Here is a 27,282-nt window from a genome sequence, read left to right as displayed (position 1 = left end):
TTTGTAATTGTGAGGTCTGTGTTTGATTATGTGATTTATTTATTTTAAGTGTCGCTACGGTGGAGCAATTGCCGGCAGCAACTGCAAGGCTAATCCCACCAGTAGCCTACAACAACTCAACTCAACTCTGGGTAACCTTGAGCTATCGCAACTGTTTCAGCTGTCGATGTGCAGCGCGGCAACCAAAGACAAACCTGAGTGCCTACGCCTGAGCACTCTCGATTGTTCGGATGTTACTTCTGCAGGTATTGCTCAGTACAGGTAAGCTCTACCTCAGATACTCGACAAACAACGTGCTGTAGAGTTGTAACATCGCGTGCACTGACGTACGCCACGTTTTCCCTCCAAAAAATTTCCAAGAACGTAAAATAGCCGTTAGACGTTTCTTCAGGTTGGGCACATGGGGACCCCAGCTGAGGTCTCGATCAATGATCACCCCTGAGAATCTGTGCGTCCTGGCGTAACGTAGATTTTTCCCATTGATAAATATGGCGTAGTACGTCATTGCCTTCCGCGTAAACGTGACCAGCGCACATTCCTCAGGTGAAATCTGGAGACCTTGTTTGTCAAGACACGCCGTTATTGAAGTCTCGGCTTTTTGAAGCCTCACGCGCACCTGAGGACTTGTTACAGCTTACGTCCACAAGAAGATGTCATCGGCGTGCATTGATATCTGGACAGCACTTAGCATGCGTTCCACGAGACCGACAAGAACAAGACTGAGTAGTGTGCGCCTCAAGACGCCACCTTGGGGAACACCACGTTGTGTGCAGTGTTCAGAGGTCGGACCGTCACCGGTCTGTACCAAAAAGGACCTCATGCGCAACTAGTTGCGGGTCCACCGGTACACTAGGCCACCAAGGCCAACTGATTCAAGAGCATCAAGTATGGCGCCGTGAGCAACATTGTCATAAGCTTCTTTTACGGCCAGAGATATGGCGACAGATGATCGTTTATATCTGTCTTGATGTTGAACGTAAGTAACGAGATCGATGACATTATCAATTAACCAGCAGATACATTGAAAACAAGGGACATAGCTTTTGAATAAACTTTGTAGCGTTCCAGGTACCAATTCTATCTGGAAAGGATCATGCGTTCCACCACCTACCCTACACAACTAGCCAGCGCGATTGGGCGGTATGACGTGAGCTCTAGTGGTGACTTTCCAGGCTTGAGGAGTGGCGCCAGACGGCAAGGCACTCTTAGTCTTTAAGCAACAAAGGGAAGTACACGTCCCACTCAATTTACCAAAGTCTTTTGGGAGGAAATATGGGAGTACGCCGGGCTTCTGTCCAAGTGACGGATGCCATTGACCCTGTTAAGAAAGTTTGCCGCTCCCATAATAGAGCACAAAACACGGTCAACGGGCTCGGTGTCTACGATGAGTGTGCACGCGGTCCAAAATTGCATTTTTCTTGTTCTCGTTGAAAATATTCTCATTCAAGTGAGCCTTTTAAGCTTTCCCAATTTAACGAAGTTCTCAATACAACCAAGTGTTTATCGCGCTCCACCAACTTTTCTAAATTGTGGTTCGGCGACACATCCGTATAATAGCATCGCAACAGCTAACACCGTACTTGCACAACATACGTACATCCACGATAAAATGCAGTTAGAGCTCTTTTTCAGTTCCTACGGTCTACGGGGCCTTCGGGATAGGTTGCAACAGCGGTTTTGTGCGTGACCGCTTGGTTTTATTCGTACCCATATTCTTTCCTCTCGCTTTTCGTTTAATTTGCCGATACAAAAAGTGCCGCGCAACTAGCCGCACGGCACTTTTGCGTATGAAAAGTAACCTTTATGAAGCATGTATTGAGCAACAGAAAACTCGATCGCAAATTTTTCAGGATGGTCTACAGTTTTCTCATTGACACTTTTGCGCTGAATATAATATTTGAGCAGTTTAGTATTTAATAATAATTAGGTATGTAATTAGGCGGCATTCAAAAATGTCTGAATTGCACCAAGCAGTGGCAAACACTACCTTGCCTCTGTCCAGCTATGCGGAACTTGCATATTTTTAAATGTTGGCAGAAGTTGCGTGAGGCAGCCGGTGTACATCTCCCCTCTTTAAGGCATGACGAGCTGTAGGGGCCCTGAGTCATTTGTGTGGGAGATTTCGCGTGCGCTGGTCTAGAGACTGCGTTTGTGTAAAGGCTTTTAAGTTACATCCAATTGTTTATTTTTCTTTCTTTGCGAGAAAAAATGCCAGCAAGGGCAGGAGCACGCCGTGCCACCTTTTGTGGGCGTGTTTTATCAGTTCTATTTTCCCCGCACGTGAGTTGAGCTCGTTGTATCGTGAACTTTCGGTCGGTACATGATTGGTTTAACGGCGCTTGATGAAGACGACGACGAAAAAAAAAAAAGAAAGACGACCGGTTTTTCTTCTGTTCCGCATTTGTATTCCCTGCAGTGTTCGACCAACCACAAATTCGTACAAACTCGCCTTACTTCCCGTTCCTGCAGCCCTAATTTCAGTCAGAGAAGTACGCTGCCCTCGGAACTGTTGGTTTAACGCCGTGGAGTTTCATTAATATGAAATTTAACGGATTCGCCCGCAGAGGTGGCATAATGGTTGTGGCGCTGCCCTGCTAAGCACGAGATCGCGGGATCAAATCCTGGCCGCATTTTAATGAGCCAACATGCAATGACGTCCGCGTATCGTGCATTGGGTGCACGTTGAAGAACCCCAGGCGGTCAAAACTGTATTCTGTGCACCACAACAAACCTTTGCTTCAGACGTATTTCTTTATGGAAATATGAGATGATGGTGAATATGGCAAAGTATTGTCGGTATCACATCAAAGATAGCTTTAGGCAGCCTATATGTGTTCGTTTTGTAGGAATCATTTTATTACCGTTCGTTCTCTATGAAATATACCAGCAAAATGAACGAAATATTCAGGTACGTTGCCCACAGCGTAAGTTGTAGGAAAGTTAAAAAGATCAATGGTGGAATTATCTGTAAGTATAAGCCCGTGTAATAGGCATCATAATCGCAGAAAGGCGACCCTAGCAACTTATAGCCCGAAAGTAAACGAGCAGCTTTAACTGGAAGCATTGTCACACCAGGCTGTAAACTATTTTCGTGTCGAGAGACCATTTCCTGAATCGTTTGAATAACTGGGTACTACAGAAGAAGTTATCACTATTGATTTGTATTACAAGTTTATATATCCTATTTTGGTGCCTCGCTTGCAGTTTTTCAGAAGTAATCAGCAATGGTGATGGTGAATAAAGTTTTCGCATCTCTAGCCTGTAAACGTGTTTTTGTTCCAAGCACATGTGTATGTAGGTAAAGCACCAGCTATTTCGTAGAGGCAGAAGAATTGAAATTCTAGGTCTGCCATGGCCATTTCGGCAGACCAAGTAGCGCAAATGCTGGTTGCGCTGTGCGCTTGCATGACTACGCGAGCAGTTGACCAACTTTTTCGCGTTGCCGTCCACTCTAAATTGTGCGGTTGCACATGTCTTAGCGCAGGCTATTCAAACGGGAAAAAAATATCTGACAGTAGAACGAAACATAATTTAGCATAACACTTCATGGACCACCCCGCTCAAAGGATTGCGTAGGATTTTTTTTCTATCCTCGATAGAGATTAGGACGCTAAATGCATTTGCAGCTGGTGTGAGCACTGATATAGCACGAGCGTTTTCGGCATGTTTCGTGCGAATGTGTGCTTACTCCTTGTCTATTACTCACGATGCGAAGAAGCCTAAATAACATTCCGTTTTCATGTCTTTACTGTGTGGACACAATAATTCTCCGTTCATATACTGCTTCCGGTACCGGTTGTGTTTCGTCGGTTAGGACATGCCATAAAAAAAAAAGGGAAATTTTGACTTTAGCTTTAGATTCCGGCCAAATAAACGGTTCCTTCCTTTCTATGATGTGGGAAGGAACTCTTTAAAAACGTCATCAAAGCTATTGTGTTGAGTAAGGAGGGGACCACAGGAAAAATTTGTTTACTTTTTTTTGTATGGCACTGCTTCTAGGTCAGAATGCAAAAGGCACTGCTCGCGAAAAATTAGGAAGTTGAGTTGAGCACTCCGTCAACACTACACCTTATTGTCTTTAGCATGTTTGTCGCTTAGGAAACCAGAATGGTTGAAACAAAGGGTCATTGAAGGCCGGAACTGGTGTAGCAACTCACAGGATATAGAATAGACATGCACTCTTAGTAGTTGCTATGGCATAAGAAATGACATAAATTCACACTGCACCGCAAGAGATATCAACAAACCACAACAGACATGGGCCACAAAGACGGCAGAAGAAGCGGGCGGCTAAAGTATCCCTTCCCGAGAGCTTGAGCAACCTCTTCAAGTGACGTCCGTCCACGCAAAAATATTTACACCGGGAGAGCGCCGCAGCGGGAGGGGTTGTACACCGCACTTGCACACTTTTCTGTTTAACTTCACCACACGGCAATCCGGCGGGCAAAGCAAGACCACGACGCGAGACAGCCAAAAAACACAGCCGTTCATCGCTTGACAAACCGGTGAGATCGGGGGGCGCTTATCTGAGGGGCGACACACAGACTGTTGCTCAACGGGAACCGCGCCGCAGGACGCATTCCGGTGGCACAACAAAGAAAGACGACTCCGAGTAAATCGCACGTGCTTTCTCGAAGTCCGCACTACCACGCCGGCGAATGTCCCAGCCCAAACTTTTTTCCTAGGCTGGCTCCTCCGGCAGACCGGGCCGCCACGACGACAGCAGCGAGAAGGAAAAGCCCCTCGGAGAACCGTCGCCGCCCCTTCGCAACCTGCTCCGCGCGCACCTCTTCTCCCTTTCCTTACCTGAGCGCCATTTTCGCTCTGCTTCCCCTCTCGCGCGCCATCGGCGCGACACCGACGCCCTAGCCTCGAGGGGAAGGAGAAAAAGCGCCGCGACTTCTTCGTCGCGGTGCCGTGGCTCCACCTTCATCACTCCTCGGACCGCGACGTCACCGGCTGTCTCGCCCAATGACAGCGGCGCGTTGACCGCAGCCCCGGTTCCGCCCCCCGGGTTCGGTGGGCACCCCTCCTCTCCCAATCAGCGGGGCACCTCCTCGCCGACGTCGTGCACCGACGCCGTCAGCACGCGCACCCAACGAACACCGGGGCTGGCGGCGTCGCCGCTGCGCGGAAAAAGCCCGACGTCGCCGCCGCTTCCAACAGCGCCGGCCGTCGTCGTCGCCGACGTTCGCGTTGCCGCACAGGGTTCTCTCTTCGCACTTTCCCGACCCTCCCCTTTCTTTCGCGCCCGCCCGCCTTTTTTTCCCCTCGGCGTCTTTCCCGATCGCCTAACCGCTACCCCTCTCCGTCGATCGGTCTTCCTTTCGCGATCTCCCGTGAGCGCGTGGGGGAGAATACCCTCTCCTCCTCGCTTTCTTTCTTGCGTTTCCCCCCTGATGTCCTCTTCCTCCTCTCCTTCGCCTCCTTCTGGCCGCTAGCGGCTCTTTTCAGATCGACTCCGGTCGCGCTGTCTTCGGTCCGCCGGCGCCGTCCGACCGACCGACCGGCTTAGCACGGCCTGCGATCCTTCGCTCGCCAAGAGCGAATCACGAAGCCGCGTCGGCTGTACCACCGCCCTGCTTTGTGCCCACCAGGCTGCCCACGGGTGCTATAGTCCGCTGAGAGAACACTCGTTGAAAAACTGACCAGAACTCGACGGACGCAGCCGGCGGGCCGAGCCTCCCGATGCCGTCGCCGGTGTTCGGACCGGGTTCTGCCGTAGTCAATCCGCAGCGCCACTAGTCGCCGCCAGACAGGACGGCAGAGACGAAGACGACCGCCGACCGGGCCGTCATCCTCAATGGAAGCGTCGACGCGTCTAGGAGAACTCTGAGCCGCCACGGTGAGGGCGGGTGGCGGCGGCGGTGTGTCTAGTTTTTGCTGTCTCGAGGTGGCCCCGTGGCTTCGAATCGAGAGCCCGGAGCTTGGCAGTCAAAGCCCGACTCGGAAGAAGAAGACCGCAATACGAGAGACGAGCAACGGCCGCCCATCGCGGGTTTCTTGGCGGCCATCAAGGAAAGCTGTGACGTTCGTCTTGTAACTGGTTGACTAACAACAGACAAGGCCAACATGCCTCTGGGGGTCGGAAGAGGAAACCTTTTCGACCAGGGCATGAACGGACCTGGGTAAGTCGTCTTTGTATTTTCAGTCCTCACCTTTCAGTGCGTAATTATGGTTTCCTTGGCTCGACCTTGTCGGGATGCTTCCTTTTCCTGCAAAGTCCGTTTATTTAGTAAGCCGAAATCACGGAGATGATTTTGGTGCTTCTTACCGTCTCTCTCTAGTACCACCGGGATATGAACCTTAAGAACCCAATTTTTTCAACGCCTACATCTAAAACGCATCACAGACGTCTACTTTCAGGTTCTTTCATCCATGACTGAAATTACTCAGCTTTGTTTGCGGGTGTCGTCTGGACTTCCTTATATCATTTTTATTGCTCATAGAGCGCATAGAACGGGCGCAATTGTTCTGCCGCCAACAATGGTTCATGTTAGTCCTGGAATCCAGGAGCAGAAGCAAGAGAAGGGGCGCAAAAGACTGGATAAGTGAAATAAGGCAGAGCCGAGTTCACAAGAAAACAAGCACTTTTCTCCCTACCGGACAGCTCGCACCCCGCAATGCGGGGGTCCGCTCGAAGCGCGCGTCTGGGGTCGCCCGCATTAACTTTCCCCCCGGCACAAAACATGGCGGCGGACGGTCCTGATTTGGACGGGTGACGGAGCACGCCGCAGTGGAGAGGGTGAGACGGCGCGACCCGTTCCCCCCGAGGGAAGGGAAGAAGCCATAGGAAGCGAGAAAGGGAATTTAGGGAAAGGGGGCTGGCGCGGGGGAAGACAGAAAGGGGGTCAGCCCGAAACGGGACAGCGCCAAGATGTGGGCCACTGGCGCGCACACACCAGCCGATAGTGACGACCCCTAGTGGCGAGCCGTAGAGGGGGCTCCCAGCTCGTCGTCGAGCGTCGTCGCTTCGCCACTGTATTGGTGGCAGGGGGAGTGTCGTCCCGGTTGCGTAAGAATGGACGCCACTTGTTAACCTTGCGAAGGTCAAGTTACATGTTAGCGTCCGAAAGAACGGTAGTTGAGCGTCTCACAGAAGTGTCAGGTTACACATAAGGAAAACGGCCCACGTCCCCCATTCACTCCACATTGATGCATTGCGCCACTTGTGGGAAAATGACGGCTTAGTACCGTCAGTTAGCACGATCTGGGCGCCCCTCGGACACCTTCCTTGGGCACGAGATATCTCCGATACTCTTGTTGCGCGGCTCACGGCAGCAGTTGCCACATCCTTCAAATTTCCACTTCTCTTTAAGTATTGTTTGCGAAGCATGAAATGCTCTGTGCTTGCATCACTGCACAGATTATTTGTCAAGCTCTGACGCCTTGGACATCTTCGGAGCAATTTCTTCCCGTAACCTGTGAAACGGTTCGCGGCCACTTGTGAAGTCCAACATACAACTGCGCATGGTAGCGAAGCGTTATCAATCAAGTTACTGATACCGTCAACTCAAACCTCAACTCAACTCAACTCAGTGACCGTGCTACTCAAACGTAAGAACTTTGAGGTGTTTGTATTAGAAGCAGCAGATTATAGGGTGGGTTGAAGCATCAAACTTATGGTCAGCTACCAAACACCGGGGGAATTGATGTGGGAGGAAGTGTTACGGCTAAATGAGTGACGAGGTATTAGGGACACAGATTGTAAGCCTATATACACAAAAAAGTGCCTTGTTTGTGAGCCGCCAGTATATGAACCGCTAGGCAAAAACTTTACCGTGAGAATTACCGCCCGACGAGCACGGAAACTTAGGATAGCGAACGAAATACCGGTCCCATTGGAACCCAACCAGTACGCGCGCTCGATAGATATTCTTGTGTTGTTTTAAGGAAATAATCTGTTATTTGAACGCTTGCTTCTGGCTGCCCCTTTCAGAAACATCTCAAAGCTGAGAGCTCTCCGCTGACCGGCACAGCAGTGACGCCAGCCTTTTCGAATACGCATGGTCGACACAGGAAATTGTGAATAAGGTGTATTTAAAATTAGTTGAGGCATTACAAGATAGACTTGATGAATAGTAGATAACCGCATTGCCAAATAGGAATGAAAGGCAAATGCCTTGTAGCATGTTGATGAAGCTTGAAGTCGGTAGTTCAAGCATACGACATCGAAAAGAGGTGCAGTCATGTCAACATGATTTCGATGGTCGTCAAAAAAAAAAAAACGGCTGAGGGACGGTTATTCGAATCTGTCTCGCTTGCAGCGTCAGAGAAGGACGTCGAAAACATCGTAAAGGACACGCACTGAATTTAAAGTCCCGCGCGTTAACGGTTGGTAACTGAACTGATCCTTTCAAGCGTATGTTTCACGTAACGACCCTTCAACAAATACAGATTTGCCAAGTTTAGTTATAGAAACGACGTACCTTTATCACTAGCAAGTTGAATTATCATTTTCCTTGCAAGAGGATTTGATAAGGTGTATAACCATTAAGCAAGGAGAAGTATGAAGGGAATCAAAGCCGAAGCGTAGTAATAGCTTGACATATTTGTGCCTAATGACTGCCTCTAAGACCTGGGCGAGAACGGCCAGAGGATCAACGCCTTTTCGCTGTAATGAACATGAATACCCATTCGAAGAGAAAAAAAGAGTGTCGAGGGACATTTATTCGAATACGTCTAGCTCGTAATATTCATAGAAGTACCTCAAAAACATTGCGACATGGTTAAAATGGAAGGCCCGATGTTCAATACCACTTCGAACATAGTACCACGCAAGTGTTCGTGATGTCAGTCATGCAAGTCTCGAGATCATAGCGTATGACGCCCTTGAACTGATGTGAGACATTAGTAACATCAGCGCTGGCTTCACTTCTCGACACTGTTCCATTCCAAATCTGTCTGCTTACGTCAGTTTTTTTTTTCTTTTTTTGCACCATTTCCGCTCCTTTCGCTTTGAGACAGGCGCAAGTTGCGTCTCCTTCTGGAAGCGGCTTGTCATTTTTTTCTTCCCCCTCTAGTTTTCACACGTGAAGCCTATTACCCTTCGTTGCCTAATAATAAACATCGCTACTTAGCGAACAGTAACAGGCGATAATCGGAATGAAATTTAAAGCTATGAATTACAGCGTAAAGCTTATTCTTTCTTTAGGTGGTCTGCATTCCGCTTCATCTGGAAAAAAGCAGCTCGCTCATGACGTTTCCATGACGTTTGCGTAGTGTTTTATTTATTCCATTATATTCTTTTTTTTTTTTCATGCTCCACTATAATCATTCGGAGTACTTCGTGAGTCATTTCGCTCAATAAAGCATTTCGCTTTCTGTCGTGACATTGCCCTTCGGTGAGATTGAGTTAAGAATTGTTTTGTAGTCCGGTCATGACGTCTTCAATTGCGGTCTATCCTGCTCGCTTGCGTGTGGATAATTGCGTAACTAGTCTCTCACGCGCTCGCTTCCAGGATACAACGCCGTGGTTACCGCATTCGTCCCGTGAAAACAGATCGGGTCATCTGCAACGGCGAAGGTGGCCATGTACGAGTCGCCGTGTTGACAGACCCTACCGGCTCGGATGTCCTCGGCTACTCTGACAACAAAGACCGCGGGGTATTGCGCTGTAGTCGCAGTAGTTGATAAGCACAACTTGTACGGGCTACTTAGAGCCAAGGGGAAATTTATGCACCGGAGCCACCAAGGACCTAAGCCTACTCGTATATAGTGATGTTTCCGTTGGCGATAAACATGTGGTATGAAGTACTGTTCTATAAAGCAAGCAGAATTGCGAGTTTACGGCTGCAATATGCAAGTGTTCAACGTATTTAATATTTGTCTAAGCCTAACGGCTCAAATATATTGCGGGTATTAGACATGAACGGCACATCGGCGAAACCATTACCTTCAAGGCATGTCTGGCGTGATAATCTTGCTTCTTTCAAAAGCTAGTGAGCGAAGGAGAGAGAGAAAGAGAGAGAGAATACATGAGTCTAAATCAATCACACGCACTAATCAAGGTTCCACGTATCGACAGTCAGGCATTCAAGTGTGCCGCCTTCAGGTACTGTAGAACAGCTCGTGTGGCTTTCTTGGCTGTTGGCTGTTTGAGGCCAGGCACCCAGAACCTCTGCCTCGGTTAAAAAAAAAAAGATTTTTTTTTTTTGTCGGGAAATTGGAATGATCGATGGTCTAGCATACCTGATTGCCATCTACAGTCTTATTTGGATGAAGGGACATCTGACCTTGCACGATCAAAATGGCATTTTTATTTGTGCTATATGCCCGGACTCCCGTCGTATAGCCTAATTACGGTAAACAATAACTGGTCAGCCTGGTATTACTGGAAGTTGAATGTTGTTGCTCTTTTTTTTCTCCAGTGCAGTCACTCTGTCGAGTGAATCTGAGGCACTCAGAATGCCAAAACAGAAGACTATGTAGTGATGTTTGTGCCATGATCGACCGTTCTATTGCGAGCTGCCGTTGTTTGAGGGACGCATCTGATTTGAGGGACGCGGTTCGATGATGCCATTTTAAGGCACAGAGCAGGCAACGCTTCTTTGATCGGTGTCTGTCCGAGTGAGGCGTTGAGAATATAAGCGGCATGGGAGCACGTTCTGGCGTTCGCTTTGCGTTTATGTGATTTCCCTACCTGCTCTCGAACTTTCATATACATTTAGCGTTGACCACTGGTGGCATCGACGTCTATAGCGAGAGACAATGTCTTTAGACTTCGAGTATCTTGGCAGGCGCATTTATTTTCATACAGTTTTCTATTAACTATGCATATACGGCGAATGCTTCGACGTACGGAAGTTCGCCAGGTGGCACGCGAATTGTGGGTGACTCTATAGAATCGTCTGGACTCAAATCTACTTGTCGCGTGTCAGCCGAGAAACGCTGCCGCGGAAACGTTGGTTGATGACTATTGATTTACGCCTGTTGATATCAAGGGAGCACGTGTGTGCCTCCCTCGCGCTGTCTGTGCTCGCTCGACGAAGTCTGCCGGCTCGCAGATGCCTTCTAACACGGAGCTTGCCGCTTGATACGACTTCCCAGCCTGCACGCGCGCCCCGAGCATGTCGTGGGGGAAAGCTGAAAAATGCTAAAACCCAACTTGACGCGCGCGTTCGGCATGACATGCCGTGCAGGTTCTACCAAAGCGTACGATATGAAAGAGGCGACGACGCCGTCAAAAACGTCGTCCGCACGGCTTGCGCTCTACGAGAACAAGCGGGCGACCTCACCAGGTTTTCGAGTCGCGCTAAAGAACCCTACAGATGTTCAAAATTAGTCCGAAAACCTCCTCATAATTAGATAGCGGTTTCGGCACGTGAAATCCCTGAATTGATTTTTTTTCTAAGCATTACGTTTAGTTCGCAGTATTATTCTTTTAAGCGCTTTTTGTCAGATGCGTCAGAAGAAAAAAGTGTTTACATCAGTTGAAACGTGGGAAACGCAAACAAATAGGTGCCAATGCGACACTGAGTGTACAACTTCAACTGAAGTAACGAAGCCCGCTTTGAAGACTCGACCACAACTTCAACGATGAGGTCGAGCTGAGGTCGCTGGTAACTTCGGAAATTTGAGGTCTCGCTTCCTGAAAGCATCTCAATCTATCTCGTTGGATAAGGTCGTGACATCTCATTAGAGGTCGTGGTGAGGTCAGGCCTTGCGAGGTTGTTCGGCCATATTTACTCACGAGATAACGTCTGATGCGGTCCCTTTTTCATTTTTATTTCCCTTGTATTTGGCTGATAGCCACTTAAATGTATATCCTTTCCACCCTATAGCCCGCTGTCTCGCCACGTGTATCCTAATCGCGGCTGTCATTATCAATAGCGTTTTCTTTTTCAAAGAAGTCGCTAGGAAAGACAACGTCAAGAAAAGGAGCATCAGCCCTCGCCTTCTCGTCACCGTCAACGTCCCGTCGTCGTTTGTGATGTCGTTGTCATTATCATCAGAGGTCCAGATTAAAAATGACGCAAGCTTGATCTTGGCTGTGCGCTGCACACTTGCGATAATTGCGATAAAAGACAACAAAACGAAAATGCTAGTTGCGACAAATGGGTACAAATGCAAACACAAACAAGCGCCTTTATTTATTTTTTTTGTGTATGTATTGATAGACTTTAAAAATGTCGCCTGTGGTATGCGCATTCAATATACTGACTGAGCGCTGGATCACTCGTAGAGGCAGATGATAATTTCGCAAGAAATTAATGGAAATAGCTGACTAACTAACAAAATTTTGCTAAGCAACTTTTTATCTGGTCGCTTTAGGACACATTGTTAGTCACGAAATAAAACAAGTGATTTCCCAAGGTGCATCTACTGGGAACCTATATTTTAAGCTAGCACCAGTATTCACGTAAGCGCCGTCACACTTTCCGTAAGAATGCGTTGTTGTTCCAGTTAATTTTACAGCAAAACTTCTTTTATGCGCTGCATCACACCAGTACAACTGGCAAACCAATGTAATTAGTCACTCTTTTTGGAAACACGTATCTCAAAAAAATAAAATTATGGGGATTTACGTGCCAAAACTACTTTCTGATTATGAGGCGCGCCGTAGTGGAGGACTCCGGAGACTTCGACCACCTGGGGTTCTTTAACGTGCACCTAAATCTAAGTACACGGGTGTTTTCGCATTTGGCCGCCATCGAAATGAGGCCGCCGTGGACGGGATTCCATCCCGCGACCTCGTGCTCAGCAGCCCAACAACATAGCCACTGAGCAACCACGGCGGGTGACACATATCTTGAAACTGCTGTCACTTTCGGAATTTGTTCCTATTTGGTATGCTTCGCGAACTCACCGGATACAATTCGTAAATTGCAAGACATGCCGCAATGTAACTGGCTTAAAAGTTGTTCGGAAAAATTTTGGTGATTAGTCGATTGTGCACTCCGGTATCTCGCGCAAATAGTGTTCGTATCTTCGGCTAATTCAGTTCGAAGAGTAGATTTGAGCTGCGTGCCACACACAATATTTTAAATTCTCGAATTAAAAAGAAAATAGAAGAGACGCCATGTGTAATATTCAGACGACGCTCAAGCAAGTATGCCAGAGATATCACATTCAATAACGGCAATTGTTTTTCCAGAAAGTGATAGCAACTTGCGTGCTAACACACTGCGAATTGGCAAGCCTAGGTTAGCTTCGGGTGATCGCGTCGTTCCTATCCCTATCGGAAAAGGAACTATAATTCATGTATGTGGGTCTAGCTTGTGCGTGCATTCTTGCTTCGAGCATCGTCCTTGCTTGCGTCATATATACTTGTGTGCTCGTTTCCAATTATGCCGACTCAAGCGCTAGCGTTGTGTCCTTCTCTTCCATCTCAGAGATTTTGTGCAAGAAGCACATAAAAATATCTGGCTAGCGCTGCTTTGAGCGGATCTGCACGATTTGTTTCTTATCCCTTTTTAAAGACCAGAAAAGTTTTTTTTTTTTATTGCGATAGCAATTATATGGACACTCCAGGTGCTTTTTTGCCATTGGCGTCGCCAATGGCAAAAAAGCGCCTGGAGTGTCCATAAGTGACCTGGAGTGTCCAGGTCGCCTGGAGTGTCCATAAGCGCCTGGAGTGTCCAAAAGCGACCGTCATGTTCCGTATAGGGCCGATTTACGCTCGAGCCGCCCATCGCCGCACCGCACGCGTGCGGTTGCGCGAAAAATTGCATGCATCTAGAACTTGCGCACAAATTACCGTTTACATTGTGTACACAGTGTATACCCTACACATTGTTGAACCGAAATTTGTGCACAAGTGTTTGATACGTGCAATCTCTCGCGCGACCGCACGCGTGCGGTGCGGCTTGCGGCGATGGGCGGCTCGAGCGTAAATCGGCCCTTAAAGCCCAAGGCCGATAACACCGTCGACGCCCCGCACGCTGTAAGGTACATCGGCGTGAGGCACGAGAAATCTATGATCCGCCACGACTGACTTAGCCCGAACGCCGCAGGTGCGAGACAGTCTGTCCGACACAGGGTTAGCCAAATCGGGTGTCAGTGCCCGCTGCTTCACCTATTTTACAGCGCCGGCAGCCAACGTCCGAGCGTCCTAGCGTAAACAAACTCGACCCCACTACGCGATGCCGGCACGCCTAGGGACAAACGCCTACAACACGCGCTAGGAAATCTCCTTCGTATTGCCTAGGCAGAGTTACAGTGTACTAGAATAGGGGTAGCAGAGTCATATACTCAAGGAGCAAAAGCCCCCAGATTTTCTTTCTCGCGCCCGCTCTTACTCGCGCCTGCGCACAAACGGCTGGTAATCCCTCAAATGAACGTCTAGTGGGAGAAAGGAAGAGGGCAAACGCGCCGTCTTCCGTCGGGCTAAAGGCCGTGGGGGATGGGAGTGAGGGAGGGAGGGAAGAGAAGGAGGGGTTGGCATCGTTGGGCTCCGGCAGCAACTGCGTATTTCGTGACTAGGCTTAAGGGCAAGTGACGGTCGCGGCTCAATCTTGCGCGCGAAACGTAGGAAAGTGGGGAGGCAGCGCGGGCGGCTTTTATCCCGCCAGCAACTGCGTACCTTGCGCGGAGGCGCGCGGTCACGCGCGCCATATCTTGAAAGCGATCTGCATACGGCTCATACCTTCGTGCGTGCTATGTTCTCGCCGCTGTTTGCGTTGAAGCGATAGACAGCACGATGGTCACTTCCCTCGCTGCTGCCGCCGCGCTTGCTCGCGCCAGCGTTCTGACAGCGAGTGTCCGCGGTCATCGAGTGGGATGTGTTCATGTGTGCCTGTGCACGCTGACACCATGCTGCTTATTTGAGTTGGTAAGCGAGTGTTTCGAAGTTTATACGGCCGGTAGAACTACTATCCTTACTTCGTATAACTGTCTACTAATTTGCTATCACAATCGATGCTTCACCTTTCGAGCGAATCTGAGACTTTTTTGTTTTGACGTTATTTATTATTATTATTATTATTATTATTATTATTATTATTATTATTATTATTATTATTATTATTTGCGAGGTCTCACACTAAGTTCTTGTAACAAGTTGTGTTGAAGCTGGAGTCATCGTTGACATTCATTTTAATGAGTCAGGAATGTTGAAAGGGGAAAAATTATGCAAAACTGCATCAGAGGCACTTAGCAATTATTCACCGTTTCCAGCGCTGCGCGCTAAGGGTAATTTCGCCAAGAGCTCACTGTTTCTCACTCTTTTTCTTTAAGTCGATTCTTGTTCTGGAAACCTTTGAACCAGTACAACGAAAAATATTTTGTATTTGTATTCCTATAAGCCCTGCGCCTACAGGATTATATTTCCTCGCTGTTTCATTATCCCCGGTAACATGCAGATGATTCTGCTTTAACGTAGATTTGATAGACAAACGGATCTTGCTGTGGCTAAGCCCTGTCTTGCTCTTTTCATTTCTCCTTACTTTCTCTTTTTTAAACGCAGAAGCATTTCTGACGCTATATTATGGCAAAACAGTGCAGACGACGGGACGTGTGAAAAACGGTCAGGACAATGCGCCGACTATCAATTGATTCTCTATTCAAAGCAACATTACAATATAAGGCAGATGACACAATTAAAGGGTATGAATTATTATTACGTAGCTTCCAATGAAAAATCAGTTGATAGCGCAATGTCCTGTCCGTTTTTCGCACGTCCCGTCGTCTGCGCATTTCGCAATAATGTGCGTAAAAACCGACAAGCCCAGCTAAGAACCCTCAAGCAATTCGTTTCTGAAACAGTGCGTGACCATAGATTGCGTTTAAAGGCCACAGCCCAAGTAACGTCGTCGTTGGCAAAGGATTCCACTCGTTTTTGTCGGCAGACTATAATCAGTACGAGCAGCCCCGGAAATGCTCGCCAAGCGCGCGCTTCGCGTACTTCGCCTTGTCTGATTACCATATATGCGATATAGCTCATCGCTCGTTTTTTCCCGTGTAGCAGGCTCAATTCCGACAGCCCTCGCAAAACATTGTGCCATGCGGGCAAGGAGAAGTGTGCGGGATTGTAGGGGCACGTTTCGGAACGCGAAACCAACGCATGCGCTCCGCGTCACTGCTAGTTCACACTCGAGAGGAACCGCGGTCCCCCCCCAAAAAAACGCGAAACTGCGCGAGTGAGAGCCACATCCATTTTCTCTCAATATACGGTCGTTCGGTACACAGTCGCGCCTGAACCGGGCGCAAGTGGGCGCGGGTGTACTTCACTATGCGCTCCCGGGAAGTCCCCCCCCCGCCCCCCCACACACACACTCACACGAAAGCGCGGCCTGCAGCGCGAGTCTGGGGTACGGCCTGTGCGCGCTCCGTACGCGAGGAGGTGCGCGTGGGTATCGTCTATTAGCAAGGAGTGTCGTACGCCGCCGCGAGCACAAAAGAAGGCGAGCGGGGCGACGAATGAGATCGCAAATTGAACTCGACGCACGCGACGACCCTCTTGTTCTGAGCCGGTCGCGTAGGAAGGAGGTGGAGAGAGAGGGTGTGAGAGAGAGAGACGAGGCCGGATAGGGAGCGATTGGGGAATGCCGTCCCTATAGCGGAGGCGTTATTATACTACGCGTGGTCTGCGGAGGATACGGGAGCGAGGATGGTCTCACTGGCTGCCATCACCACATCCCTAATCCCTTTTCACTTCTGAGTCACTTATTCGAAATCACTCTGTTACTCGATTACTCGTTCGCTCGTGCGCTCGGCGATTCACTCGCTCGTTCGATACCTCGATCACTCTGAGTCACTCGCCGAGTAACTCGAGGAAGATCACTCACTCATTCGCTCGGTCGTCCGCTCGCGTGACTGCCTGCTGAATCGGCGGTTATCTCGCTCAGTAAGCCTCGCCGAATAACTCCATCGCCCAAAGTAATTCTCACTTTTTCGTTCAGCAGTACACTCTGGTACTCGATGATTCAGTCGTTTGTTCAATCCTTCATCACTTTCATTCACTCGTTGTGTAACTCACTCACTGTCGTTCCCTCATTCGTTCACCCATACTTTTCACTCACTCACTCACTCACTCACTCACTCACTCACTCACTCACTCACTTTTTGACACGCTAATGGAGTTTTCAGTAGCAGAAATATCAGCGAACCAACTACTAGTTACTATAAATACAATACTGATTAAATGTTATGTTCAACACCATTCAATCGCGTTTATTTTTTTCCTGGGTTTGACATTACAGGGTAGATTCCCCGCTCATAGCAGGCAGGCGAGCGCATAACAAAGACACTGTGCTCATCGCGTGCACGCATTTTTTTGGTCCGCTTAGTTTGCTCGCTCGCTCCGCGATGAGAGACAGCGCTTGTGCGCGCTCCGAAAAATGGGCTCCGTACGAAGGAGGATCAAGGCAGCGAAGAAACAAAACAAACGAGGGAAAATGTCCATTTTGCTTCTTCGAAATTGAAACAGCGCGTTTCCCGTTCTGGCGTGACGCTTGGCATCATTAGGCACCGCGTCTCCTAAAAAAAAAAAAAAAAGCCTGCGCAACTTGATCGTCTTGTGGTCCCGACTGGTACGCGTCACGCACGGCGACGGCGTCATCATAAATAAATAGAACAGAAATACAAGATCGCTAGGGACGGTCAGGACGCGCTGCATGTTCCTTTCGTGGAGCAGCGAATCAATGTGTACAAAGTTGCCGTCAATGGCGTCTCGAAGCTGAGCGCTTTATTTAGCTCACGTGTCGAGGCCGATTGGACCAAACGATCGATAAGTTCGAACCGGGTGAAGCAGAGGGAATCATAAGGCCCGATGATGTCTAGTTCTGCATTTCAATGCAAGCACGCGAAAAAAGAAAAGGAGACGCAAATCGCTTATGACCGCAAATCATTAGGGAAGGGCTGACATCTGCGGCAAGAAATTCCCAGTCAGACCTTCGCTTCGCTTATTTGCATGGGGGACCAAGAAACGAAGTTCGTTACTGCGTCTTCCGTCAAAATTTTACGCACGCACGAGCTCACTATGAGGAATGACGTTCATTTGTAATCCGTATTACAAGTATGTATTGCTGAATACACACAGCCAGTTGAGTCCGCAGGGCAAGGTTTGCTGGTACGTTCGTCTGCCTACGCGGGCGACGTGACGAACCTCTTTTGTAATGTGCGGGACGCATTATCTGGATTTGCGATACACAAATGCAGCTCCAAGGTAGAGTGTACAACAAGTACTGCCCAATACTTTGGCAATAAGTGTTATTAAGATGATACTATATAGATGGAATTTGGTTGCCGCTGTCGCGGCTTAATTGGTGTAAGAATCGTGCGTATAGCCTTTTCTTTATCTGTCTAAAGCTTGTTCTCCTTGCTTCTAACAACCTTGTGGTTTCTTACATTAACCTTATTGACTATTTAAATTGTCATCTTAGGTTCGTCGCATGGTATTTGCAACATGCAGCTCCTGACGTCTACGATTCGACAGTTTTCACAGCAATGCAAAGCGGAATAGTCACTTAACGTTCTTCTTTTTAATATGGGGTTTTACGGGTCAAAATGACTTTCTGATTATGAGGCACGCCATAATTGGACTCCGGATTAATTCGAACCACCTGGGTTCTTTAACATGCACGTAAATGTTAAGTTCACGGGTGTTTCTGCATTTCGCCCTCATCGAAAGGTTGCCGCCGTGGCCGGGATTTGATACTGCGACCTCGTGCTTAGCATCCCAACACTATAGCCGCTAAGCAATCACGGCGGGTCTACTTAACGTACGGAAAATAAATATGCAGTCTGTATGTGTTACGTTCCAATCATTCATATTTAGCGGCAAGCATATCCGACAGTGCAGCAATTTATTATCGCTCTGGAACTTACATAACCACCGTTACGTAATAACACCGAGATAGAGAGAGAGAGAGATAGAGCTAATACAGGGATGTTAGCCAGAAAAGCATCCGGCTGGCTCCCCCCCCCCCCCCCACACACACATACACGCGAAAGGAGGGAGGAGTAACATCGAAGAAAAAAAGGGGGGAAAGGAGACAAAAGAGGTTACTTGACCTCCTGACCCTGCAACCACGTAGACGAGAGGAGGGGGGGGGCGGCTTTGTTTCAATGCAGGGCGATCTCGCGGCGTAAGCAACTCACGGTCGTCGTGCGCGGGGCTTTTTCATGCAATCCACGCGATGGGCAGAAGAGGGAAGAGTGGCAAACTGGGGCGTTCGCGGGCCCGTTTCTCATTAGGCTCTTCGGGCAGAGTGCTTCAGAATTACTCCTCGCAATATACGCTGCCTTAACATGTATGTGGCGCTTGTTTTTCTTTTTTTTTTCTCTCTCTCTCTCTATCTACCCGTCTTTCACCTCACGTTTTCCTCTCTTTCTTTTTCTTAATTTCCCGGACGACGATGTTTCCATTTCACTTGGTAATATTTTTACGTCACTTTACTTTTCTTTTCTCTATCTCTTTCTTTTCCTGGCTTCGCTCTCGAGTGAGTATTTACTCCGCGCGTACAGGGCAGACAGTTTTCCACGCTGTGGACTTCGCCATACCGGAATGAAAATAGCGTTTGCTCTTGCAGACTTACCCATCGTATTCTCTTCTTTTTCGTCTCTGATTTTTTTTTTCGTAATTTCGGATCTCCCGACTCTCCTCTCTGAAATATCCGGGATTGTTTACCTGGCGTGACCTGGCTGCTCGCGTTGTCCACTTTCTTTCTTTTATTTTGTAGCCCTCTAGCGAGTGAGTTTCCTGAGGGCCCTGAAAGCTTGAGTAAAAGAAAGATGAACAAAGCAACGAGAAAAAAAGTGAGAGGGAGAGAATAAAAGAAAAGAGCAAGCGCCATTCTGGTGGTTGCGGATAGATTGCAGCGCCACGGCACTCTCGTGGTGTTGCGTGCCAAGCCACCGAGGAAATCAAATATTCAGCTTCGCTCCACCGGAGACCAACTTCATTAATGGCGGAGTGCGACCGATTCCCCCTTCCTCCCTCTACCCGGTCCCTCTCTCTCTCTCTCTTTCTGTTATCCTCATCGCGTTCATTGCCTCGAGAAACAAACACACGCGACTGCGTTGTGACGGCGTTTCGTGAACGCACACTGCTTGTCCCATGTTTTCCTTCCGCCTGTACGTTATCTGTGCCTTCTGGCCGGTCGTCTTCATCCTCTTCTTTCCGGGGTTTGTCACCGAGAGGCCTTGATTCAGCGAGATTTATTGTGGGTTTCGCGGAAGTAATTATTCCTCAAAAGAGAGAGAGAGAGAGAAAAGCAAACAAAAGTGAAAGAATACAGCCCCTACATTCTACCATTGCCACCTCCCTCCCAGCGACCTTCTGCTTTCGCCCTTAGCGACTAATGGAAAATGAAGTCTGTGAAAGAGGAACACGAAAGCAGAACTTTTATGCCAGCTTAAGAAGTAAGGGACAAACGGAAATCGAGTCATCATCTCTAAGTGAGCTGGAACATTTGCTGAAATCATAAAAATGGAGGGCTGGAACTTAAACAAACGCGAAAGTAACATGCGGCGTTTCGGAATTTTGTATTCTGGACGGTCAGACAGCTTCGTCCGTTTCTCTTCTTTTTTTTTCAGTCTGCAGCACGAGAGAACAAGACACGTGAAGAGAAAATAGGCGAAGAGAGCAAACGTAGGGAAGTGAACCAGACATGGGTCTGGTTTGCTACGATACGCAGAGGGAAGGGGTTGAAGGGATGGAAAGAAAGAAAGAAAGAAAGAAATAAAAAAGAAAGAAAGAAAGAAAGAAAGAAAGAAAGAAAGAAAGAAAGAATAGGGAGTGAGAGAAGCAGTATCAGCGTCTACAGTCGGGCATTGAGATCAGTTGCACGGTCGCTGGATAAAAACACACTCTGCTTTATTGCAGCGGCCGTGCTAGTTGATCTCATAAATTGAAGTAATGCCCTCGTTGTTTCGTAATCCTGCGAAGCGGGTCTGCCAACCCAATAAAAAAATAAGTAGGCTTCGGTGAAAGGCATCGCTAACGGGAGGCAGCACAGTAATGTAGCATAACTGCAGGAAAGGTAGGACGGCACTTTCAGCTTCAAAGAAGGGTCAAATAAGCATGGTCGACAGCTTGAAATATTCGGGGTCTTCTAAAAAGCTTGCGTCTTTGTCTTGTGCATATGTACAGGATCATGCTTCGATAGTTTGTGCGCATATGATACCTTGTATCCACTCCCAAGTTGCAGATCAGCGCTTGACCTTATTCGCCTTTTTCACGCTGATGTTAAAAAAGTAAAGATAACTATATCACCTGCCACTTTTAAAAATTTTGTTGTCTGCATGCTGACAACCACCGCACCCGGACTCGGAGGCCATAAATAAATAAAGAAAACTATGCTCGGGGCATAAAATATCAAAACCGAAACGAGAGAAGGGGGCCGACAGGAACAATCGAGTCTTTTTTTTTTTCCTCTTATAACGCCCGTTTGACTTAAAGGACGCCTCTTCGTCGAGACGGAAGGAAGGTGTCCCTAATTGTAGCAACTTTTCTGCTCGCGAAATTAGCTCAAGGAGGTACGGTCGAAAAAAAAAAGAAGGAGCAACGCGGTCGATGCGGCTCTTGGGTCAGTAATGGGACGGACACATCGTTTCATCGTCGCCCTCTTCCACGGTGTGCCGGCAGCCGAGCGGCGTGACATTACGAGCGATACGTGCGCGGAACGGCAATGCGGTGGCGGGAAAGACGCAGTTACTTTTATGCGTTATGCTTATATATACATAGATTTTTTTTCTTTACCACGTTTCGTTCGTGTTACAGCAGATGCAAAAACGCACAACTCTTCCTTTACGACACACAACAAACATCGTTTTACACGCTTTCATATATATATATATATATATATATATATATATATATATATAGAGAGAGAGAGAGAGCTGTATACTTCTTTTCTTCGCCTTTCCGGCCTGAATAGAGTGATGAATAAGGGAATCGGAGGGGCTCGATTTCTTGCTAGTTACAATGACTTGAAGAAACAGGTATTGAAGCCGGAGAAAGCGTAGGGGAAGTTAATTGTTATGCCTAAGTAGAACGTAGAAATAATAAGACAGAGGGAACTGAAAGTGGATGGAAAGGTAACTTGCCGCAGGTGGCAGACGAACCCACATCTTCGGTATTACGCGTCCACAATATTGTGCATTTCTGTATACATATACAAGATTAGCCTTGGGAGGGCTAGCCAGTGCCGCTGACGGCCAAGGAGGCGAATATAGATAGAGTATCCTGATTTTCACGCCGCATATAAACTTGGAAAGATAAATAAAAAGAAAAAGTAAGACATAGGCGCAGATAGCTGCTTGTCACGACTCTATTCGGACATAGTTGCACTTGTTAAAAAAATTAAATTATGGGGTTTTACGTGCCAAAACCACTTTCTGATTATGAGGCACGCCGTAGTGGAGGACTCCGGAAATTTCGACCACCTGGGGTTCTTTAACGTGCACCTAAATCTAAGTACACGGGTGTTTCCGCATTTCGCCCCCATCGAAATGCGGCCGCCGTGGCCGGGATTCGATCCCGCGACCTCGTGCTCAGCAGCCCAACACCATAGCCACTGAGCAACCACGGCGGGTATAGTTGCACTTGTGTTCACTTGTCGAATAGCGCTATACGTCCAGGTTGCGCTGTCACGTAAATGAAACGCACTAACGCCGTAGAACTTACTGTGATGTCAAGTAAACATGTTGTCACGTCTAATGTGAATCGTGTAACGAGAAGAAAAAAAGAAGAAACCAAGCTTTCTTTCTTTTTCCTTTATTTTGACGACGGCAATTGCTCAGCCTTAAAAGCGACGCCTTCAAAAAAGTATCCCCCTTCTATTTTGGGAATGTTAATGAAGCGCCGCGGCATGGCACTTTATTACGAGGAATCACAAATATTAATCTCCAAGTTTAAATAGTAACTTAAGAAAAGTAATTAAGCCGTATAATCAGATTATGTCAACGGGCTATTCTTGAAAGACAGTATCAACGAAGAATCCTCCTGCAGTTCGGCTACCTAGTATAGCGCATACGCAAAGACATTCTACCTTATACAAACAACACTTCGATCTCGACGTAAATGTTCTTACACGGCAACTTGTGCAAGTTTTCGAAGTAAAGGTACGCAGTGCGCTCTTCAATTGCAATTTGAACCTGCCGGGGTTGCTCAGTGGCTATGGTGTTGGGCTGCTGAGCACGAGGTCGCGGGATCGAATCCCGGCCACGGTGGCCGCATTTCGATGGCGGCGAAAACACCACTATACTTGGATTTAGGTGCACGTTAAAGAACCCCACGTGGTCGGAATCCTCCACTACGGCTTGCCTCATAATCAGGAAGTGGTTTTGGCACGTAAAACCCCATGTCTTTTTTTCAATTTCAATGTGGTTTATTTGGATCGGGTAGGCGGGGGCAAGTTCGGGCAAAAAAAAAATAAAGCGAGACAATTCGCTTGAGAAAAGTATTAAGCGGCACGCGAAGTGATAGTGACGATGAAAAATTCCTACCTAGTAGTACCCTGTCCTACCCAATGAAAAACTCCGTGCTTAAAGACAAGGTTTTTGAAACATTGCAATGAAAAAATTACGTGCGCATCCTAGAGGCGGTAGAAGGCCTCTAAGTGTTCTGTTTGTGCTGCCTGCCGCTGTCGTTTTCAAAAACTCCCTCTCTCTGACGTTGTGACACTATGGTTGTTCAGACTATTGCGTCATACCTGAGTGTAAGAGGAAATGGTGCTTGGATAACAACATGTCAAATGTGTTATGAACAGCGGAAAGAAATGCACGTGATGCGGCTCTCGCGCGCAAATCTAATAAAAAACAGCAACAAATTGAACGAACAAACAAGAAATGACGATGTCAAAAAGAAGAGATTATGGGGTTGTACGTGCCAAAACCACCTTCTGATTATGAGGCACGCCATAGTGGGGTACTCCGGATTAATTTGGACCACCTGGGGTTCTTTAGGGCGCACCTAAATATAAGTACGCGGGTGTTTTCGCATTTCGCCCCCATCGAAATGCGGCCGCCGTGGCCGTGATTCGATCCAGCGACCTCGTGCTGAGCAGCCCAACGCCATAGCCGCTAAGCAACCACGGCGGATGATGTCAAAAAAAAAAAAAAGAGAAGAACAAAAGAAGGCTGCAAAGAGAGAGAGAGAGAGAGAGAGAGAGAGAGAGAGTAACCTTTAATCCGAGCAAGCGCAGTCTGCACCTTAGGTGGACGGCCTCGTTATTCCAGGTAGCCGAGTAAAAAAAAATTGAGATATATTAATTTGGTGCTAAAATCCGCATCGTGTCAAGCACATTTGTTGCGACGCTTCCTTGTATTGTCCTTTAGTTCAATTTATTTATTTATTTATTTATTTATTTATTTATTTATTTGGACTGCGACGTGGCTCTTCCATTATATAAAGAAGAGACAGGCGAAGAATTCCCAAGTTCAACGTGTGCTTGTCGTGCCCGAAATTGCTTTTGAATCGACACAACAATCTTCTCTATGTTTGCACTCACAAGGTTGAACGAACGCAATTTAATTTGAGTTTAGCGCTGCGTAGAACGAGCGTTCAGAGCAAAAAAAAAAAAAAAATAGCCAAGGCGGCTGACTCAACAGACAAAATCAATAATTCTCAGTGCTGTGTCGGTCTACTTAGAGAGATATTGAACTCTGCAGTTCAGATGAACATTGATTCAATTGAATTAAGTTTGAAGTGTGAGCAAAAATACTGCCGCCGGCTTCTGCACAAACGAAACATTTCTACGTGAGTAAAAGATGGTAAAGGTAGTAGTTGCAAGCGCATGCCGGCCATAATCTAATTTTCCCAAACGTGCGTAGTCAGTCGATTGAAAGTGGAAAAGCAGTTCTTGAAGTCTCGTTGGCTGCGCAGAGATTGAATGATGTAAGAATAACCAAAAACGGCTGCGTTCGTTTTAGTTACGAATCATGTGTGTGTGTGTATGTGTGTGCGTGCATATGTGTGCGTGCGTATTTTATACGAGCAGGAAAGCACCACTAATCTTGCTTTGGAATTCAATAAAATAAACCAACATTTTAACCTCATCCATGTATAGTCCCTTGCTTCGCCCACATGTAGCATTCGCCCTGTCGCGCTTTTGGTCAGTCAGCAACCTCGATGCCAAAAATTAGCCTCCGAAATAGGGGTAAAACATTGCTTGCACTTCAGCTCAGGGCAAGTTTTCTTCTTTCGTCCCGCGCTTAATTTCGGGCTGCTTTCGAATTCCCTTTGTACCAGCTGCAGCCCTCGTCGGCATTCTCATCCAATCGGAGGGTCGAGTTTTGCGAATAATGTGATTCAATAAAGTAGAGAGCCGGGCCAGTTCGCGAGTAATTCAGTTTGCACGGCTATAGCGCTAACACGTAAACACAATATGCACAGGAAGGGCACTTAATTTTGAATTTTTTTTAACGGGGCAACGCGGGACGGGGTCGGAAATAACAGGCACGCCAATCGCTGACCTTGAACGACATTTTTATTCCAAATAAACGGACATATCGCACAAACTGACAGAAAGAAATGCAGTTCGCCAATGGACAGGCCATAGTTAGGACGTTATCTCGCACGAATTGCAAGAAGACCAACGGCAAAAAAAGTGTGAACAAACAAGCAGGCCGCACGACGAACCTCGTCGTGTTGTGCTTCTTTGTGTACCGTGTTCAGCGCGGGCTTCCTCCCCCCCCCCCCCCCCCCCCCAATTTGGCATGATTGAAGAACCTCCGGATAACCCAGGGGTGAAAGGCGCGGTCAATCGCTGTGACGGACCTCAGAAATGGTAGTCGGCCGACAAAAAGCGCAAGGCTATACAGGCCCGTCAGTTTGACGCGGGAAAGAATGGGTCGCTCCGACAAGTGAAGGAGGGGAGCGGGGAAGCGGGCAGACCGAAATGACAGAGCAAAAAGAAAGGGCGAAAGGTGTAATAGAGAGGGCAGGGCAGAATAAGTCACCACACGCCAGGAGAGCGAACAACAGACACACGCAGCCACGGAGGGGCAGTCAGTAGCAGCAGCAACAACAACTGGAGTTCCTCCTCCCTCCCTCTTGCGCGAAAGAGCGCAGCCGTGGGAATCGGACAGGTGGCTCAGACACCGCGGCTAGGCAGCACAGCTCCCAACTTCCCCTTTTCTTTTCCCGCGGCAACGCGAAGGGCATTAGGGTTGCCCGTCTCGTTCGAAGGGCCGCGTCTTCAACGCTCCCTCCACGCTGGTGCTGCCTCGTCGATGGTGGTTCCCTCGCTCTCTTGCTCCAGAGACTTTTGCTCCCACGTCCCCGACCTTTGCTCGGCCGACCGCGAAGCCGACAGGTCTGTCTGTGCCGCTTTTCGTGTTTTTCTCTTTCTCTTTCCTCCTCCGAGTTGCTATGTGCATCCTTGAGCCAGAGAAAGTGTGTTAAGTGTAGCTACCCAGTAGGGAACAGTGATCGTTGATCGGCGAAACCGGGGAACGAATTGGGGACTGATGACTGATCGCGTTTGACATTCCAAAAGCTAAATGAACGGGAGGGGTGAGGGAAACTTCAAGTTATTAAGGCGAAAGACTTAAGTGGTTCATACTCCCGATGGTCTGGAAAACGCGGAGTGCGGTACAGAAAGTCGTGTGAGCTCACCTTACCGCCACACGCGCTCGTGCCACTGCTTCTTCCACAGCTGGCGCTCTGATGCCACTCATCATGCCCCCCCCCCGCACACACACAAAAAGCAAAGTTAAGATAGAGCTAACTCAGGCAGGCGAACTCACGACCTTCGGTGGGAGAGGAACCCTCGAGCTTATGTGAACATCGAACCCACCACATTGGTGTTAAGGCGAAGGTAATTAAGATACTGTTAATTAATATAGATTTAACTAAGGGACTAGAGCCCACGAGCGCTCGTGGAAATGGAACCAATGAGCTTTGTTGTTAATTAGGGCGAAGTTAATTAGGCTACAGTTAAGCAAGCTAGCTTCAATTAAGACACTAACCCGCGGTATTTGGTGGAAGAATACAAGGAATAAGAAGTGATAATGCATTCGAATGAGAGTGTCAAGTAATTTAATGAATGTCTCCTGAGTGCGCAGGCTTTCGCCTTCACCTTCTTTAGCGTACGCTAAAGTGACGGTCAATTTTTTTTTTTTTTTTTGAGGGGGGGGGGGGGGTTGGGGGTGGGGGGCTCTCGAGCTTCTGCTTCAAAGCAATTAGCGTCTAGGGTGAAATGTGTGTGATAAGCTTTGGGAACTTCGTGGGCATTGTTGCGAGGGCATGACGCGGATCGTCACGCGACCTACTTAACGAATTAGGATAAATCGCCGCACGGGGTGAACGCGAAATTCGAAACCGTCTGCCACATGTTCCAATGCCATTAATTTCGACTACACTCATCTGCACCACGCTAACGCGGATGTGCTCCT

General features: G+C 48.0%; 1 protein-coding gene across 1 annotated transcript in view; it reads left to right on the top strand.

Moving 5' to 3' along the window:
* The first annotated feature begins 5,452 nt into the window (after nt 1-5,452).
* The window catches only part of LOC126537606 (vesicular glutamate transporter 1-like), a 226,148-nt gene continuing 204,318 nt past the window's right edge, over nt 5,453-27,282 (top strand). The window contains exon 1 of the mRNA XM_050184756.3: nt 5,453-6,128. Coding sequence (XP_050040713.1) covers nt 6,073-6,128 — 56 coding nt within the window. The 5' untranslated portion in view covers nt 5,453-6,072. The remainder of the gene's footprint in view (nt 6,129-27,282) is intronic.

The sequence above is a fragment of the Dermacentor andersoni genome, chromosome 4, assembly GCF_023375885.2.
Source record: "Dermacentor andersoni chromosome 4, qqDerAnde1_hic_scaffold, whole genome shotgun sequence".
NCBI classification, from domain to species: Eukaryota; Metazoa; Arthropoda; class Arachnida; order Ixodida; family Ixodidae; genus Dermacentor; species Dermacentor andersoni.
Note: the sequence above shows the minus strand (reverse complement) of the source record. Positions and strands in the feature narration are given on the sequence as shown.